This window comes from Hippocampus bargibanti, linkage group LG01, assembly GCF_051943395.1.
Source record: "Hippocampus bargibanti isolate YZ-2025 linkage group LG01, ASM5194339v1, whole genome shotgun sequence".
NCBI classification, from domain to species: domain Eukaryota; kingdom Metazoa; phylum Chordata; class Actinopteri; order Syngnathiformes; family Syngnathidae; genus Hippocampus; species Hippocampus bargibanti.
The window spans coordinates 6943863-6962271 of NC_142734.1; the positions used below are offsets into that span (position 1 = coordinate 6943863).

The 18409-nt window shown below is 42.8% G+C and overlaps 2 protein-coding genes across 2 annotated transcripts in view; both read left to right on the top strand.

Annotated features, from left to right (window-relative positions):
- Positions 1–13575, top strand: part of nr1d4a (nuclear receptor subfamily 1, group D, member 4a) — a 16897-nt gene extending 3322 nt beyond the window's left edge. The window contains exons 2-8 of the mRNA XM_088992803.1: positions 6749–7060; positions 7420–7508; positions 7593–7737; positions 10343–10866; positions 10945–11130; positions 11223–11433; positions 12310–13575. Of these exons, the coding sequence (XP_088848929.1) occupies positions 6749–7060; positions 7420–7508; positions 7593–7737; positions 10343–10866; positions 10945–11130; positions 11223–11433; positions 12310–12506 (1664 nt within the window). The 3' untranslated portion in view covers positions 12507–13575. The remainder of the gene's footprint in view (positions 1–6748; positions 7061–7419; positions 7509–7592; positions 7738–10342; positions 10867–10944; positions 11131–11222; positions 11434–12309) is intronic.
- Positions 13576–15374: 1799 nt separating this feature from the next.
- Positions 15375–17151, top strand: slc61a1 (solute carrier family 61 member 1). Its single transcript, XM_088992852.1, has one exon. The coding sequence runs from the start codon at positions 15406–15408 to the stop codon at positions 16840–16842; it is 1437 nt and encodes a 478-aa protein (XP_088848978.1). The 5' UTR covers positions 15375–15405; the 3' UTR covers positions 16843–17151.
- Positions 17152–18409: the final 1258 nt, after the last annotated feature.

The following is an 18409-nucleotide window of genomic DNA, read 5'->3' on the forward strand; positions in this document are numbered from 1 at the left end:
TTCCGATTTCCTCCCACATTCCAAACACATGCATGGCAGGCTGATTGAAACCTTCCTTGTGAGGATAAAGTGCATCAGAAAATGAATGAATGTATATAACAGATGAGTAATCAGGTAAAACACAGTAATTTCATTTAAATGAAAATCACATTAAACTTAAGGCATTTCAGAAGCGCAAAATCCGTCAAGACGGCATGGTTGTCAACTGGTTAGCATGTCTGCCTCACAGTGAATGGGTTGAAATGCAAGCCTAGGCATTCCTGCATGGAGTTTGCATGTTCTCCCCACGCCTGTGTGGGTTTTCTCTGGGTACTCCAGTTTCCTCCCACATTCCAAAAACACAGCCCGGAGCTTCATTGCTTTTTATCACGTTTTTTAAAGTGCACAATGTAGCCTTTTTTTTAAATAAATGATCAAACTGTAGTGCACTCTTGTCTTTCACGTGTAAAAGGAAAATCCTCTTTATTTTTTGAATTTGAAAGGAGATTATAAATGACTCATTTATTCTTCTAAATTAATTCATGGTTCATTTACCATTATATTGTTTTAAGTCTTTCTTCCGACCATGACTTAGCAGGTAGGGAGGCTCCTGAAAAGACAAAATACATTATGCCAGTGGTAGGCCACGAGGGCATTCAATGCCTTCTCTGCTGGTCTAAAAATGTCTGAATCACAGACTAATGTGAATTATATTTTGTCCATGAATTCTTATTGAATAATTTCAAATTGTCTTTCAGCTTCCTTTCATTGCTTTCCCCCTGTCGTGCTGCTTCCAAATGTGCGTTTTCGTATTGAAGCATTTAACCAATCACATTTCACACATCATTTGTTACCAGGGTCAGAAATCTACCTGGACGCCTCCATAATCAGTTCTGCAGGCTCGGTCACAAGTTATTTCCTGGCCAATGGCACCCTCTAGTGTACGTGTAATAAATTGCACCGCACTCGCCACTGTGAATTGATTCAGACATAGCACTACTGAAGGCCTAGGAGTGACATGCACGGCCCACAACTGCATGACGCTTCCTGTCATGACCATGTAAGCGTGAGACTATTTAGTAGTAATGAGGCAGATTGATGAACAAATAGATCAATTTTATTTTATCCCCGAAATATCTTGTATGCGTTCATATGACACGCTGACAAAACAAAAAAAGTAACAAGCCACAGTAATAATGATCATTTTCCACATTATCTATTGCCTCCAAAAAGTTACAAGCAAAGGTCAAGCAAGCCAGTTCATGGTGTGATCAAGCGATATACGGCACCAAAGACCTTCGTCCATTCCTCTTCAGTTCAATGTGCCATCCCTTACAATTACACGGGCCTGCAGAAGCCGTGCGAGTGTGACGCAGTATCAGTTTGGAGAGAAGCTCGAGGCAGTTTCCTGTGATATTGACCTACTTCCACTTACTTTGAGTTCATGGGTTTGCTGCAAAAACAGAAAGGATTCCTTCTAGTCAGCAGCAATCTTTTTTATTGGCCTGCATCATTTTCTTTTATATATAACTAGAAACATATCGTGAGAAACTCGGTATGCCGTGGCTGTCCTTGGCATATGCCACATGGACAGTGAACTCTGCGTGCGTGACTGCACAAGTAGGCGGAAAGGCACAAGAGGCCAAACGGGAGGAGCGTATATACCCGTGAAGCTCTTCTCTGCTCACGTTGTTTCTCTGCCTGACTCCGGTCGCTGGCAGATTAGTGGATGCACGGGTACACCCAAGATTGCCATTGAAGCCTCATTGTGGTTTCGATTAATGCTGTCTGCACTGATCCAAATTCCAAGTGGCTTGTGCTTGGTGACAGTGTGTGAGTCAATCCGATTTGCCCCGTGTGGGACATCCCAAAGAGGATGAAGGCAAACCCTGGTAAAAGTGAAGGATGCAAAAAAAAAAAACACAGTGCACCTGCAGACAAATGACGTTTACTTATTTTTTTTCATTCAGAAGAAACAACCTCTTTAAAATAACGTTTTGAAAGCTGATTAACTCATTCAATGCCATTCATGAATTCATTTGAGAATGGAAAATTTGATGTAGAGCGCCATTCCCTAATTTGTTCGGGTTTTATTTTCAGTTAAGGTGCCGATAAAGCGCTGGCCATGGCCTCTGGCAATGTTTTTCCCTTCTACAAGGGGGAAGCATTTCCCTTTTTCCACGTTAGCGCTTTGTTCCAGCTTCAGCTGTTGTTAAAGCGCTATATAAACCAATATGTATGTACTGCATTGTATTTTGGACAGCCACCCTCATTTCAAGCTCATATAACTCCAGACCGATATTATTTGGGAATTAACTCTTTTTTTTCTGGTGAAAGAAGAGAGTCTAAGGTTTCTTTCACTGCATTGTATATTTACGTAGTCCTAAAACTCATTATTCTGTGGGTCCGATAATTTAGGTGACAATGACAAAAACCCAGACACTGGACTGGACACATTTTAGCACGTCTGGCAGTGAAATTTTCATATATAGTCTACATTCTAACATATATTGTAGTCCGGATAAAGTTAAAATAAAAGTCTCGAAAAGTTGACACACTACAGGAAAGATTGTACTGTATTTGTAAAGTGTGTTAAATCAGGATTTAAAATCCGCAAAAATGACACGTTCTCTCCACTCTCATTTGCTGTGGCTGAATGGGGTGAAACCACGCCCTGTTTAACCATCACTGACAAATACCACAATAACCACAGGGGGAAATTGTTGCTTTCTGGCAGCTTTCAAATACTAGCACATCACGACATGTCTGAGTCAAAGAAACATTCATTTAATTGTTTTTTTCCACATCCCACTACCATGTGGTACTCCAAAGCAGATGTGCTAGCAGATTATCCAAACTGCATTTTCGAGGTGCAGACAGAACGAGCTTGCCAACTGAATGTTACATTTTTTTGCGAATGAAGACCCTGTATTTGGGGGTGGTGGTGGTTATGATGGACTCTGTAAGTGGGTCACTGTGGGCACAGTTTTTGCCATGTCCCCTTGAAAATCGAGAAAACTAAAATACTGAAAAACATTTTAATGCTGAATCATATGACAGTTCTCATGATCATCAAGCACACATGATGGAACTACGAAGCACATAACTACTAACCAATGGCGGGCCTTCAGTAGTGCTAGGTCAGAATCAATCCAGACTGAAAAAAGTGTGGTGTGATTAACTACAAGTCCACTAGAGGGTACCATTAGCCAGGAAATAACTGACCCAGCTTTCTTAATGATATCCATTTTTTCTTGAAAAATCCGTCTTGAAAATGCATTTCACATTAAATCTCCAACCAAATCCATTTATTCTATTTATTCGCCCATTTTGGGTTGACAAAACTGCTATTTAATCAGTTTGCATTTGCTTATTTGTGATGCAGCTCGCTACTTATACAGTATGCTAGCTCTGGCTGGTATGCAGTATGCTCTTCTCACTAGCGGCGTGTGATCAGAGCAGTTTTCGCAAACTCTGAATGGCTAGTTACAAGCCAATCATAGTTTGTGAAAATTCTGACGTTGGCCAGCGCCTTCAAGAAGGTGTTGGTACCACTTTTGGGTTGCCAACTAGAAATCTGATTGGTTAGCCCAACAGTTTGATCGACGCATGTGATGCTCCAGGGACCGCAGAACTGATGGTGAAGGCGTCCAGGTAGATTTCTGACCCTGATGTCTTAAATGTGATTGATTAAATGCTTAAATCCAAAAACACACGTCTGGAAGCAGCGCAACAGCGGAAAAGTAATGAAAGGAAACTGAAAGACAATTTGAAATTATTTTATAAGACTTCATGGAAAAAATATAATCAACATCAGTCTGTGATTCAGATATTTTAGGTCAGCAGAGAAGGCTTTGCAGGCCTTGATGGTCCACCACTGCTACTAACTCTGAATTCCCTTTAGAGGGTTGTCAATGTGTTCTGGATTATGTACTTTAGCCCACATGAAAGCGCAGTCAATTAGATATTGTGTTAACTGACGGTGTTTACAGCACGGTGGCTCTCGAGGGGTTATTCACAGACAAGTATGGCGCACATTGGACTTAAGGTGGACAGTCTGTGTGGCGGGTTTAGGGTGAGGTGAGCAGCTGGGCTTGTTTGTCAACAGTGGAAGAGGAGAGGTTGAGGCCTGCACTTTGCTGGGTCTGTCTGCCGCTCTGGCTGGCATGAGTCAACAAATCCAACAACACGTGCTTGCTGAGGGATTAGGTCTGCACTTCAGCTCAGCAAATACCTTGTGCAGCGAGAGGGCAAGCGTACACAGAAGGCTTGTTCCGCAACATCAATGTCCACTTGAACACGACAAAAAATGCTTGTCAGTTACAAAGTTTATGATTAATGTTTTTTTTATATTTGTTAGCCATCTTTGTGTGATGCTTTGCAGTTCTTCATTTCCAACTACCACCACAATATATTGTATGTTTGTGATCTTACCTGAATGTTTGGCATAATTCATTGAAAGGATGAAAACAATAGCTGCACGTGGTCCAACAAGCGGGGTCAGTGGGAATTCGAAGCTGCACTGTCAATAATTGAGCAGTTGTAAAAGTTGCAGTTCCACGTGCAGGCAATTGCAATTGAATTGTCAAATCGAGCACGTGTAAGTAACCTGCTGTTGTTATTTTTTTTTTCATTCCAACCCACACGCTCAGGCTTTTCCTATGCAAAACAAAACCCAAAAACAACACCACCAAAATGGTGACTGCTGCTCAATTAATTTTTCGGGAACTAGCTTTTGAAAGGCCCTATTTGAGTTTTGTTGCTCATCTCAACACGGGACTTCGGATTTGTTTAGAGGTAAAAGCGTGTCGAGGGTGCACGCATGTGAAGCGGCAGTCAGGTGTCGTGCGGCTCCCTGGCTCTGGGCTCAGTGCCAGGGGAGAGAGAGCGCACTCGCGGCTATTATTGAAGACGAGAGGAGGCAGACACGTGAGGCCGGCTCGGCTCTCTCTCGGTTCATCCACTATCCACAACGCATGACCCACTACAAGTGCCGCGGGTGGGCGGGTCTCTCGCTGCAAGGAGAAACTTATGGGATGGGAGCACATGCAGTCGAACCAACAAAACAACTCTTGACCTTGCGTGCGCGGCAGCATAATAGCGCATTATTCGCATTTTATTTGATTGGTTCAAAAAAACACGCGTGCGATGATTCTGGCGAATGTGACTGCTCTCCGTCTGTCACCTGCTGTATTTTTAGCGTGCACATTTTGTCAGATTGAGCGCTGCATTTCGCCTTTGACACTGTGTGAGGCAAGACACCACTGCTTCTCACGGTGCTTTTGCCTATTGCCCCGCTGGGCTTGTGCAACAGTGCGTGACGTCACGTCTTGCAGAGTTGGTGAACCATTCTCTTTCCGGGGGAAATTAATTCATTCACCTCCAGACGTGCAAAAATGTGTCCATTCCAGTGCCAGGGTTTTTGTCATTTTCAGTCAAATTGCAGGACACAAAGAATATAGAATAAAATTGAGTTTTAGGACTACATAAACATTCAATGAAGCGTGAGAAACCTTTGACTATCTTCTTTCATCAGAAAAAAAAAAATCTATGAAATGAGGGTGGCTGTCCAAAATAGAATGCACTACATACATATTGGTTTATATAGCGCTGAAACAACAACTGAAGCAGGAACAAAGCGCTAACATGGAAAAAAGGGAAATGCTGTCCCCTTGTGGAAAAGAAGGAACATCGCCAGAGGACCTGGCCAACGCTTTATCGCACCCAAACAAGAAAAAAAAAACGAAAAAAATTTGGGAACGGCGCTCTACGTCATATTTTCAATTCCTGAATGAATTCGTGAATGGCAGTGATTGAGTAGCCCACACAAGACCCAATTCATTTTCCCGAGTTATACTCTATGCAGCGTTTAGCAGCAGTGTTGAAGCAAAGCGGTATATATGCCTGAACTGAAATCATGATCTCATCTCATTTAACATACAAGTGTATTGAAGTGCAAAATCTGGGCCTGTTTAGTTGAACACACAGTTGTTTTCAAGTCAGATTGCCTGTCGCTGGCATAGATGATGAGAAATTAATTATTGGCAGTGAACGAATAGCTAAATACATTTCATAATTGACTAAATCACTTGTGAAACAGAGATGGAAATAAAGAAAAATAATATGGGCGGCCTGGTAGTCGAGTGGTTAGCATGCCAGCTTCACAGTGCAGAGGTCGTGAGTTCAAGACCCAATCCGGCCTTCATGTGTGCAGTTTGCATGTTTTCCCCGGGTTTCTCCGGGTCCTCCAGTTTCCTCCCACATTCCAACAACATGCATGGCAGGGTGATTGAACACTCCAGATTGTCCCTTAGTGTGAGTGTGAGTGCGGATGGTTATTTGTCTATGTGTGCTCTGAGGTGTTGCTTTGTGTAAGCAGGTTTGGTAAATGATACAAGTTCAGGATAGAGTTGAGGTTCTTTATTTGGACTGCCGTCTTAATCAGAGGGAGGGAGAAAAGCAATTAAATATGTGTCTCTCGTAGATTCTCCTATGACTGACTCTCTGCAGCGCATGCTCTGTTTGGTCTATATCCAGGCATCGCTAGTCGAACAAGCAAATATGATTTGCTCATATCATTACAACAACCAATTCAAGTTGTCCCTCGCCTCATGGCTGAAGACGGCTGGGATAAGCTCCAGCACCCCCGCAACCCTAATGAGGATAAAGTGGTTTGGAAAATGGATAGATGGAATCTGAAAATATTATGTTTTTAGAGGTGAATTAGAAATGACAGAACAAATCAGTGTGCTCTTTGCCTCGTTTGCAGGAGGTGGGGGAGTCATCCTTTACGCAGGCTCCTCGGGAAGCTCCAGCCCCAGCCCTGGGAGCCCCTCCAGTGGCTACCAGACACAGTCACCTTCCTCACATTCGCAGCCATCATCACCAGAGGAAATCACCTTCACAGAAATCGGGGCACTGAAAGAGAGCCCCACTGGGTCCACCACACCACCCACAAGACAGGTGTTCCAGTTTCCTGAGGTCCATCGCGGCACCCCTGCAGCAGCTCCGCAGCAGCAGAGCTACTATGCACATCCAATTGCCGTAAAAAGACCATGCGGTTTCCATGGAACATTCACTAGTATGTCAATTCTCACTTTCTCTACTGCTATCTTATTTGGAAATACAACTGTTGACCTAACTCTGGGGCATGAACCAATTGGGATTGCTACACATATGTGAAGAATACTACAGTGCTTTTTTTCTGGTCATGCTAGAATGGTAAAATCACAGACAAAAGAACACTTTGCATATGAAATGTAAGGGGGCAGGTATTCTGCTCCCACCTGCTCCAGAAATAGCACTGACCAATAACTCCATATCATTTGCAATTATGTCACATTTGAATGTCAGCTCTGCATTGAATAGAAAATTCAACAATGCTTGCAGTGCTCTCATACAGACAAGTGCACTCATGACTATCTCGTTGTCCGTCCACAGAAAATGGTGGGATGGTCCTTCTCTGTAAGGTCTGTGGAGACATTGCATCTGGTTTCCACTATGGTGTCCATGCATGTGAAGGATGCAAGGTAGGCAAACCATTTGACAGATGGATGAAGCTGAAGTTTCCACTAAGTTTGATATACATTTCACAAGCTATGTTGTCATTTTAGGGATTTTTCCGCCGCAGCATCCAGCAGAACATCAATTACAAGATGTGCGTGAAGAACGAGAACTGCCTGATCATGCGCATGAACCGCAATCGGTGCCAGCACTGCCGCTTCAAGAAGTGCCTGTCTGTTGGCATGTCACGAGACGGTGAGACATCATGACACAATTGAATGCAAAGAGCCGCTGTGGAGTTCTTGCCACTGTGGGTGGCCTGATTAGCTAACACACAGCAGCAGTGTCGATCTGCAGGTCAAAGTAAAAAAATTAACACGGGAAGTTTGTGGCGGTCATTCTACCACTGGTTCAATCACAATACACTCTGCTGACCCTAATTTCCATTCTTTAGCCATTAGTAGTATAACATGAAGCGCCATTTATTTTTACTTATATGACACCTTCAATTTGAAAAGAACATGATGGAATCGCACTAGATTCAGCTACAATTTGAACGTCAGTAGTTTTCTAATAAACCGTTCAGCATTCACCCCATAAACTGCGACAAAATTTCCTATGATTGTTAGACGCACTCTGTTTATGCCATGCACAGTGTCTACCAGTGGTGGGCCGGGGATTTCATCCCTCGGCCTTCAGTAGTACTATGTCTGAATCAATCCAGACTGAAAAAAGTGTGGTGTGATTTACTACAAGTTCACTAGAGGGTTGATGACATTCACTAGCCAATCATAGTTTGCGAAAACTCTGATGTTGACCAGCGCCTTCAAAAAGGCATTGGTACTCCTTTCGGGTTGTCAACTCGAAATCTGATTGGTTGGAACAACAGTTTGATCGACACATTTGATTCAACAGGGCCCGCAGAACTGATTGTGAAGGCGTCCAGGTAGATTTCTAACTCTGGTAACACATGATGGCTAAAATGTGATTTGTTCAATGCTTAAATACGAAAACACACATCTGGAAGCAGCGCAACAAGGGTAATGAAAGGGAGCTGAAAGACAATTTGGAATTATTTAATAAGAATTCATGGACAAAATATAATTAACATCAGTCCGTGATTCAGATATTTGTAGGCCAGCAGAGAAGGCTTAGCAGGCCTTGACGGTCTGCCACTGGTGTCTACATACTGCAGTCTGTTTGATTGTGAGGTCCTCAAACTTGGCATTTCTCCACACAAACCTGTTGGAAAAATGTGTTTACCAAATATATTCATTAGTAGCAGTCAAAGGTTGTCTTCCTGTTTGTGACTATTAACAGCCATGCAGACGACGTTCTGAAAGGTCTTTCTTTGACTATCCCAAGCACTGTCCTCCGACCAAAGTCTTGGAAGGATGTTCCGGTTAGGCACACCACTCCTTGTAGCTCACCATATTCCATCCTCCCTCCGTCATACCCCTCCCTGTCAGACAATGATTTATGAGTCCAGGAGAATTGAAGTCCCCAAAGCTATCTATCATCTTGGAAACTGCTGCAAACACAGGAATTATTTTAAGAAACTGGAACGGGGTCGACTTGATTACCTTGTGTTTGCCAGTAGAACGTCGTTGGGAAGGTGGAAACAATTAAGCCCAAGATGCAAAAAGCCGCCAGACGCGTGACAGTTTTTTTCAGCAACAAATCTTATACCACCTTGATTGCTGTACACTGATTGATCATTTATAAGTCGAAATTTAAAAAAAAAAAGTATGCTGACCCAGAAAAATACAAAGTTGTGCTCAAAATGTTCTCAAACATTGTGACCTAGTTGGTGTAGTTTGCCAGCTTTCCCCCCCTCTCACTGGTTTCGATTTATCTCCACCTCCGGACCAATTTTAAAATGGAACTGAGACAGATACCGTTTTGTGTGCACGTGTCTCACACTCCAGGTGCACAAGCAGTTAGGTGGCAGAAGGCAACACAATGACGATAAAAGCAGTTAGCCTGACCCCTTTTAAAGTAGCATTTCTTTTTGGACTCCAGGACCGCAACCTAAAAACCCACTTTTATAACCATTTCACAAAAACAGGAAAACCACGTGCAGCTGCCTACTGCCTACAATCTATATGTCACCCTGATTTCACATGCAGGCAGGCAGGCAGGCTAGCTGGTAAGCAGACACCAAGCCTCCAACTGCATGTCAATTTAAGTCCGCAATCAGATCATCTCTGAAACGCAACACACAGTGAAAAATATCTTTTTTTTCACTCTGTGCTAGTTCTAAATGTCAGTAATTGAGAAAATGAGGGTACATTGGGTAATAAATCATCTTGCCCAAAGGATTTTTCTATGCTGAGGCATTTGGAGCATAGAGTGCGCTTTGTCAAAAGTTTTAGCATTTCAAAACTTTGGTGTTACCTCATGTAACCTGACAACGCAGGCACACACAAACTCTCGTACTTTCCATGCATGCGCCTCTTCCATCTTAGTTAGCTTCGTGCAGCCGTGTTTGTCCCTTGGAGGCTGCCTGTTCTCATGGTTGCGCTCACAAGCTCGGTCCCACTGACATCACGCTCACGTTGCCCCACTGCCCTACTTACAACAGAGGGAGAGGAGGGATGAAGAGGAGAATGAGGCAGATGTGAGCAAGGAGTCTATAAATAGCTTCTCCAGCTGATGGTTACCGTGGGAAGAGGGAAGGGGAGACGATTCTGGAGACGGAAGTTTGCATCTTACAAAATACGCCATCGCCTCCTTGAACAGTGCCATCAGTTTCCAGAACATTAATGTCAAATTCAGGAATCTATCTGAATTGTTTCTTCCACACAGAAATCAGTAAAAAATCAGATTGTGACGTCTTTCCTGCCTATCTTTTCTGCAGCCGTGCGTTTTGGCCGCATCCCTAAAAGAGAGAAGCAGCGACTTCTGGATGAGATGCAGAGCTACATGAACAGTCTAAATGAATCTGCTGCCATGGACATGAACTCAACGCCCGTGAACGATTCCCCCACCAGCCAAGAAGACAGTAGCTCAAAGGAGGCCATCGGGGCCATCTCCAGAGCCTACCAGGACATCTTCAGTGGCAGCAGACAAGAGAGGACAGCAAAGAGGGCTAAATTCACCACAACCAATGACGCCTCTCAAGATTGCAATTTCCAGCCGACTTCTGGCCAAGTCAACTCGGGTCACAGTTGCCGGCCTTGCGTAGTTGCCCCTGATGTCCACCAACTTACTTTTCACACCATGAACAACAATCGTTACGCATATATGGTGTCAGCAAGTCAAAATCATCAGCCAAGTATGGACACGCCTCAAAGAGGCAGTGCTAATTATTCATGTCAGGCAGTTCCCGCTACAAATCAGCCCTCCTGCCCATGGAAGTTGGCTCCGGGAGCTAAAGTATTGGTAAGTGTGCGGGAATAAAGCAACATTTCTGCAACGTGACTCAAAATAACCTTCTGCATTTCTATCCTCCATTCTCAGGCCTGTCCCCTTAATGCATGCCCAGTCTCTGGGCCCGAGCGCAGTAGTCAGGACATTTGGGAGTCCTTTTCTCAGTGTTTCACTCCGGCTGTCAAGGAGGTGGTCGAATTCGCAAAGGGCATTCCAGGATTTCAAGAGCTGAGTCAGCAGGACCAAGTCATGCTGCTTAAGTCAGGCACCTTCCAGGTAACATGTTCATTTTGAAATTATAAATTGACCTGAATCTAAAAAGCATAAGCAATCAAAGCAAACAGAATTTGTTTTTTTTGTGTGCTTAGGTTCTGATGGTGAGGTTCTGCACCTTGTTCAATGCTGCAGAGCACACAGTGACCTTCCTGAATGGTGAAAAGTACCCCTTGTCCACCCTGCGTGCTTTAGGAATGGGCTCCCTTCTCGATGCCATGTTTGATTTCAGCGAGAAACTCTGCTCCATGGGCTTAGAACCTGACGAAACGGCCCTCTTCATGGCTGTGGTCTTGGTCTCAGCAGGTACATTATTACCAGGGATGGATGGATACGAGTGACCCCGCTTTGACATATTTTGGCCCACTCACACCTGAAGGCTAACTGTCAAACTAAATAACACATTAAGAGAATTTCTGATTGTAATTATAATTCCATAATCTCAATGCTAACACAAAATGGGAAATTCCATACAAGGGCTGTAGCGTATTTGGCAGTGTTATTACGCTTTCAGGAATTGATTTTTTTCGCACAAACTCTCCATAAAACAGATGGTTTGAAAGGGGAGTAAAAGAAGCTATTTTTATAAAACAGCAAAACCCTTCACTAAATCACCATGGTGGTGTGAGCTTTAATTTGGATTGTGCTTATAACACACTTCTGAGATCGTTACCACATAGGCTTAGTTATCCTGATGAGGTGATACCAGAGCAAATGGGGAAATCAGGCCAGTCGTAGACCATAATCGGTCAGGACAATAATATAGGGCCAGAGCTACCAGCAAAATTTTAGTTCGCTGACGAAGCCTCTTGGATGAGAAGTGAAACGTCCGACACCTTCAAAGAAGTACAGATGACGGCTGAAGAAACCTTTTCAACAAACCTTTTTCGACAAACTCTCCAGCCAAACACAAAGATAAACAATGAAAAACTGCTCACAATCATATATTGTTTATCCACTGTGACAACAATTAATGTGTCACTGAGTGGCATACAATTAAAAGAATAGTGTGATGAATTCACTCAATTCCATTTCGTCAAGTGGTTGCATGAAATAAGTTCTTCTGATGTAAGTGTTTTATGTTCTGAAGTAGGCAGATGGAATTAAGCTCATATCTCAAGACAGCATTGTCAAATATTTGACAGGCCACATCCTCACATCAGTGTCTTCTGAACTCCTTAGATCGTTCAGGCATCTCAGATGCGCTGGCTGTTGAGCAGCTCCAGGACGGTCTCATCCAAGCCCTGCGGTCGCTGATCGGTCGACGGCATCCGGATGACACCTCACTCTTCTCCAAAGTCCTCTTGCGACTTCCAGACCTGCGCACCCTCAGCAATTTGCACTCCGACAAACTTTTGGCTTTTCGCATTGACCCTTGAGCCAACTATGTGCACAACAGAATAAAACACATCCCGCATTCATACACACTTTACTTTTCAAGGATGGGACTTTCTTTGTAACAGACCAAAAAGGAAATGGGCAAGTGTTGCTGTTGCTGTTCTATTTTTTTTTTTTTTTTTGAAGGAAAACAGGAGCATTTTTTTTATCCAGTGCACACATTTACATACATACATACATAAATATGCTCACACAACGTTATTTGTGCATACAAAGCACAATACCTCTTTAGTGTACGAGAAAAAAAAATCCAGTTTTAGTGTTAGTCATTGTGTAAAGTTGACAATACCATGTCGAACAAAAGCATTTTTAGGCATGGTATTTATAGCCAACTTAGTTAAGCATTACCCATCCCATCTCTGAACAGGCATTTATCATAGATCCATCTTCGTCGGGACCATTTATGATGACGTTATGAGTCCATTTGTTTTGAAGAGAAAGAAAATGTGTATGTAAATACAGTGTAAAAGCTGAAATGTAGTGTATCACTGTTTCACCATACACAATAATAGTGGAATGAGACCATACATACAGTTTTGCATCACCTGCACACAATGTTGTTTAAGGCTATATTTAGCCATTTGAAATTATTCAATCAAAAATATTGTGTTTGCATTAACATCGGAATGCAAAAGGTCTCTCTGCATGTTTTGTAGTTTTATTGTTTTTTTTCTTACTGTACATATCATGTTTGTTCAAATGCGACTGAACAAAAAGAAAATGGGTGGGCCCAAATTAGAATGTTCTGCTGACCTTCGATTACAAGGTGTGGTTATTGGGGCAGAGGGTGGTGCTTTGCACAGGAGAAGATGTAGTCAGGATTCTTGAATGACCTTGAACACACCGCCTCCACTGAGATGATGTGACCAACCAGCATAATCCCTAGAATCAGCAGCACTAACTCCACTGCACCTTCCACCTGCCCCCAATGTTTGTCATACAAACTCGAGATATTTTAGCGTGATTGGTTGTTTGACTGATTGCTTGATTCATCATGACTGATTGAGCACTTGTACATTTTGTAAAATCGTTGCTCTTTAATAAAAACATATAAACCTCAGATTGTTTATGAATCTTTGTGTGTCATTTGTTTCAACATTAATCCATTTTCTCTATTTACTCTTAAGGACCCGCAGACTATCCTATCTGATGTTGGCATACATTATTCTGGTGCCCACCCAATAACTGGGCACATACGGTATGGGCAAAATACCATTTATGGCGTACATGTTACGCTGTTATTCTATCTTCAACAGGCATGGTGGTACCTGGAGTCTTTGGGGTTCTGCAGCCCCATCTGCAGTCTGTGTATTGGATTGGATTGCATTGGGTTAGCCTTTATTAGTCTCGCAGTGCATATATTTGTAATTTACAGCAGCAAAGTGAAGGAAGAGGAAAAGAGATGAAAGGAAGAAGTAGAAAAACAAAATACAGGACAAGGCAGCCATCTTGAACTCAAAATAACAATTAAAAAACAAATAATAATAATAATAATAATAATAATAATAATAATAATAATAATAAATCCTTTCAACAATGAAGTATATATTTTAAAACATGTTACTCGTGTATAAACTTTAAAATAAACTTCACAAAGTTGATCAATAACAATTTAGTTCAAATTCAACCCCAGTTTCTGTGTTAATGTTGCACCTGTACTCCACATTGTGTTTGATAGGGAGGAGCGGGAGGGTTCTTTTATTTAAATTTTTAATAGAGCCCGGGAAAAAAAACGCTCAAATTCTGAACTGTGAAGTCAAAGATTTTTTTATTTTACCGGTAATATTATATTGTAGCCGTTGAGGAAGGAGCACACACACGACTGAATGTAGACATGTGTTTATTCCAACAGCTAACAAGTGGATCTTACTTGAACATGGGAAAATATCATTATCATAACCACGCCCCTTGCTGTACATCAGCTGGATGAGATACATGGTCTTAGTGTCCGCCATAATATCAAATATTAAGACTAATATTTTCACAAGAAGCTGTTGTCTTCTTGTGCCAGTCCCAAGCCCTTGTGCCGGTCCCAAGCCCAGATAAATTCAGAGGGTTGTGTCAGGAAGGGCATCCGACGTAAAAGCTTGGCCAAAACAAACATGCGAATCAAACCTCTAAAGATGGAGGACACGGATTTGCTGTGGCGACCCCTTGAAGGGAAAAGCCGAAAGGAAAAGAAGATTTTGACAAGAAGCAATTGCTTCAAATCTTCAGTCTTTCAATATATTAATTGACTTATTTGCAGGTGGGAGTCCGAAAATGCAACACACTTGTCTGCATCACGCCATGAACTCGCAAATATTACTGTCGGATCATAATTTGTACTTTAATTTTGATTTTAATTAAAAAATCACTTCCGTTTTTTTGCGTCGAAAAAATACTTTGACGCCCTCGCCTCCTAGTGGCGCAATCCTGGACACGGAAGTACTGTAAATGTTCTCTTGGCCAAAGACAACAAACAGTACGCGTTTCTGGATATAACCTCCAATTTATTAGGCTGGAACATTCTTTGGTATCACAATAATGGACCCGTCCTACACGTTGGTGAGACACACAACGACCTTAATTACGAAAACAACTCGAGAGTGTGACCGTAGTAGCAAATTAGCTTGGATGCTAGGGTCAGCTAAACTGCAAAAACCAAACAACAAAAAACACGCGACACAATCGACTTTGCGACGCCTGTTATTATGTTCTTATTTCAGTGACTGTTAGAATGGAAAGGTTACGTGTGAACACGCCTGTAAATAATATTCACGTAGGCATTTGTCTGGTGTTTCTCTCCTGGACAGGTGCTGAGAAGCAAAGGAGTGATAAACGTCCCACTACTAGAGCAAGTTTAAAGTCAGCTCCTTGCGGTGTGTCATAGCACACAGCATGTTGGTGACGGCGTATCTCGCCATTATCGTCCTGCTTGCCTTATGTGTCGGCCTCGAACTCACATCACGTCGTGTCGGCCCATCCGAGCCTACCCAGACAACCGCAGCCAACCCTGCTTTCCGTCGTTTCCAGAATGTCTTCCTCCGGGCATACCTCCTGGCCCTGTGGGCAGACTGGCTCCAGGGTCCTTATCTCTACAAGCTCTACCGACACTACAGCTTTCTAGAGTCTCAAATAGCCATTATTTATGTGTGTGGCTTGGCCTCGTGTGTGCTGTTTGCTCCCTTTTCAGGCTGGCTACCCCAAGCACTGGGCCGGCGACACACATGTCTTCTCTTCTGCCTGTCGTACTCTGCCTGCTGTCTCACCAAACTGTCCCGGGACTATTTTGTTCTGATTATCGGCCGCATCCTGGGCGGTCTGTCCACATCGTTGCTCTCCACCACGTTTGAAACCTGGTACGTGCACCGTCATGTTGATGTCCATGATTTTCCCAAAGAGTGGATCCAGAGCACCTTCACCAAAGCTGCTACATGGAACCATGGGCTCGCTGTGGGGGCTGGCCTGGTGGCAAACTTATTGGCCGAGTGGCTCCACCTGGGCCCCGTGGCTCCTTTTCTACTAGCTGTACCCTGTTTGGCATGCTGTGCTTGGGTCGTGTTGACTGACTGGGGCAAGGAAGAAGCAGAGGAACGATCCGAAGGTGACAAACAGAAGCTTCCCGTCGGAAGTTTGACTTTCTCGTACACAAAGGCCCGGTTCTCACGCAGCTGCCACGATGGACTCCGTTGCTTGCTGTCTGACAGGAGGGTCATGCTCTTGGGTGGCGTACAGGCCCTCTTTGAAAGTGTACTTTACATATTTGTCTTCTTGTGGACCCCAGTACTGGACCCTCACGGGCCTCCGTTAGGCATTGTCTTTTCCTGTCTAATGGCTGCATCAATGGTTGGGTCCTTAATGTACCGCATCGCCACCTCCAGCCGCTATCGCCTCCAGCCTGGCCACGTGCTCTGTTTAGCTGTTCTTATGGCGTTTTTCTCATTCTTCATGCTGACTTTTTCCACGGCGCCGGGCCAGCCTCGCCCTCATGAATCCTTTTTGGCCTTCCTGCTGCTGGAGCTGGCCTGTGGCTTGTACTTCCCAGCGGTTGGTTTCCTCCAGGGCAGAGTGATCCCAGAAGAGAAGCGAGCCGGAGTGCTGGCTTGGTTCCGTCTACCTCTGCATCTCCTGGCTTGTATTGGGCTGTTGGCACTCCACGGTGAGGTGTCAGGCACAGGCGGTGGGGAAGGCGGTGGCGGCACCAGACACATGTTTGGAGGCTGTGCGCTAATGATGCTGGCAGCCTTAATGGCTGTCGTCAGTTTGTTCACGCTGGGCAGAAATGACTCGGACCTTAGGCTGGAGGGACCCAGAGGAGAAGGTGAAATGTACTGAAGGACATCACAGGCCTCATTGCTGATAGTTTCATTCCTGTCATTCCATTGCAGATGAGATTAGAAACCAATAAAGACTCAGAAAATGCATGTTTATGTAAGATGTTTGGGTACTGATAGTCTTTATTTTTTTGATTACATGCATTTTTTCAATATCTGACAGCGAATTGCTAATGAACAATCTGAATTGGAGTGTTCAATCAATTTACATGGTAGAGTGTGTTCTGATGATCTTTGACTACTCAATCCCATATGAATACATTGCAACAATTTGCCTTTTTTGAAACATTAAAAAAAATTATACACTGGGCTTCATTTTATTTTTTAACTCATACTGATGATGAACTCCTTTATGAAATTTCTAAAACTTATTTCACAAAAGTGAAATAAAATGAATACATGGCTCAACAAAATGGTGTTGGCAAAATAATTAAAACCACGAAATTTGTTTGATGTGCAATCAGAAACACGTTCTGACTGACTCGCGTAATTTTAAGGATTCATTTGATGTGGGCCAGGTTCTGTATAAATAACTGCACATTATAAATCTTGCATTTTTATAATAAGTGCATGTGCAGTACAAAAAATTGACTGCTCTTGAACATTGAAAAGCAGTGTAACATGCTACAAAAATCTGTAGCAGTTCCCTTTCTAAATCCATGGTTCCATACTAAACAAGAAAATGCGTGTAAGATTGTCCATGTGTTCACAAAAAAAAGTCATTTGTGAGGACTCACCAGTGAAACTCCAGTGAGTAAATGTTTTTTCTTATTATTCAACAACAGGTGGGTGTGATGGGTTCTTTCCTGTTAAGCATCAAGCGGAAAATAATATAAATAATATAATATAATACTATAAAAACGGATATTACTCCATGTTTAGTCGTTGAGTGATGACGAAAACATCTCTGGAACGCGCACATCTATTCATCTTCATCACACAACTTCACATCAAAATGTAATTTGGGCCTTGTGTACTGAACGGTGCCTTGTGATTTTTGTTTGTTCATTGCTAGGCCTTGATAGTTGTAGTTGTAAGATGCATGACTACATTGACGAAAGACAAGCCGCACCATTAGGTACAAGGGGTCTCAATACATATTCTTAATTTGAATTTAAAATATGTGCTGTATCTGTTATAAACAATATCACAAATGCAATCCATTTTACATCGATCTGTCATTCAGTGCGACTTTGTGTGTCTGATTTCTGTGGCTTTTTTTGCGTTTTATTTATTTATTTTTAATAACGTTTGTGTCCTGCATACCAAATAAACTTCGGTAAACACAAATGCTTGGATTACATGATGTTTTATTTTTTTGTGAAACGTACGTACAGTAATTAAGTTAGTTAGTTGGTTACTTAGATTATTTATTGATTTATTTTTTTGTTTGTTTGTTTGTTTGTTTTTTCACGTCGCTGACAAAAATGTCGCGGCCAACGACGGTAACTGTGGCGTCATTATCAAACGCTCACCTCTGGGCCGCAAACAACCAGTAAAATGCCGACATAGTAGCTTGCGTGTCTCCCAGCCGGCCAATCAAATGATTCAATAGTGAAGGAGACTCT

What these genes read in the sequence shown, in the direction of transcription:
- slc61a1 (XM_088992852.1), top strand. Translation starts at nt 15,406, where the DNA reads ATGTTGGTGACGGCGTATCTCGCCATTATCGTCCTGCTTGCCTTATGT.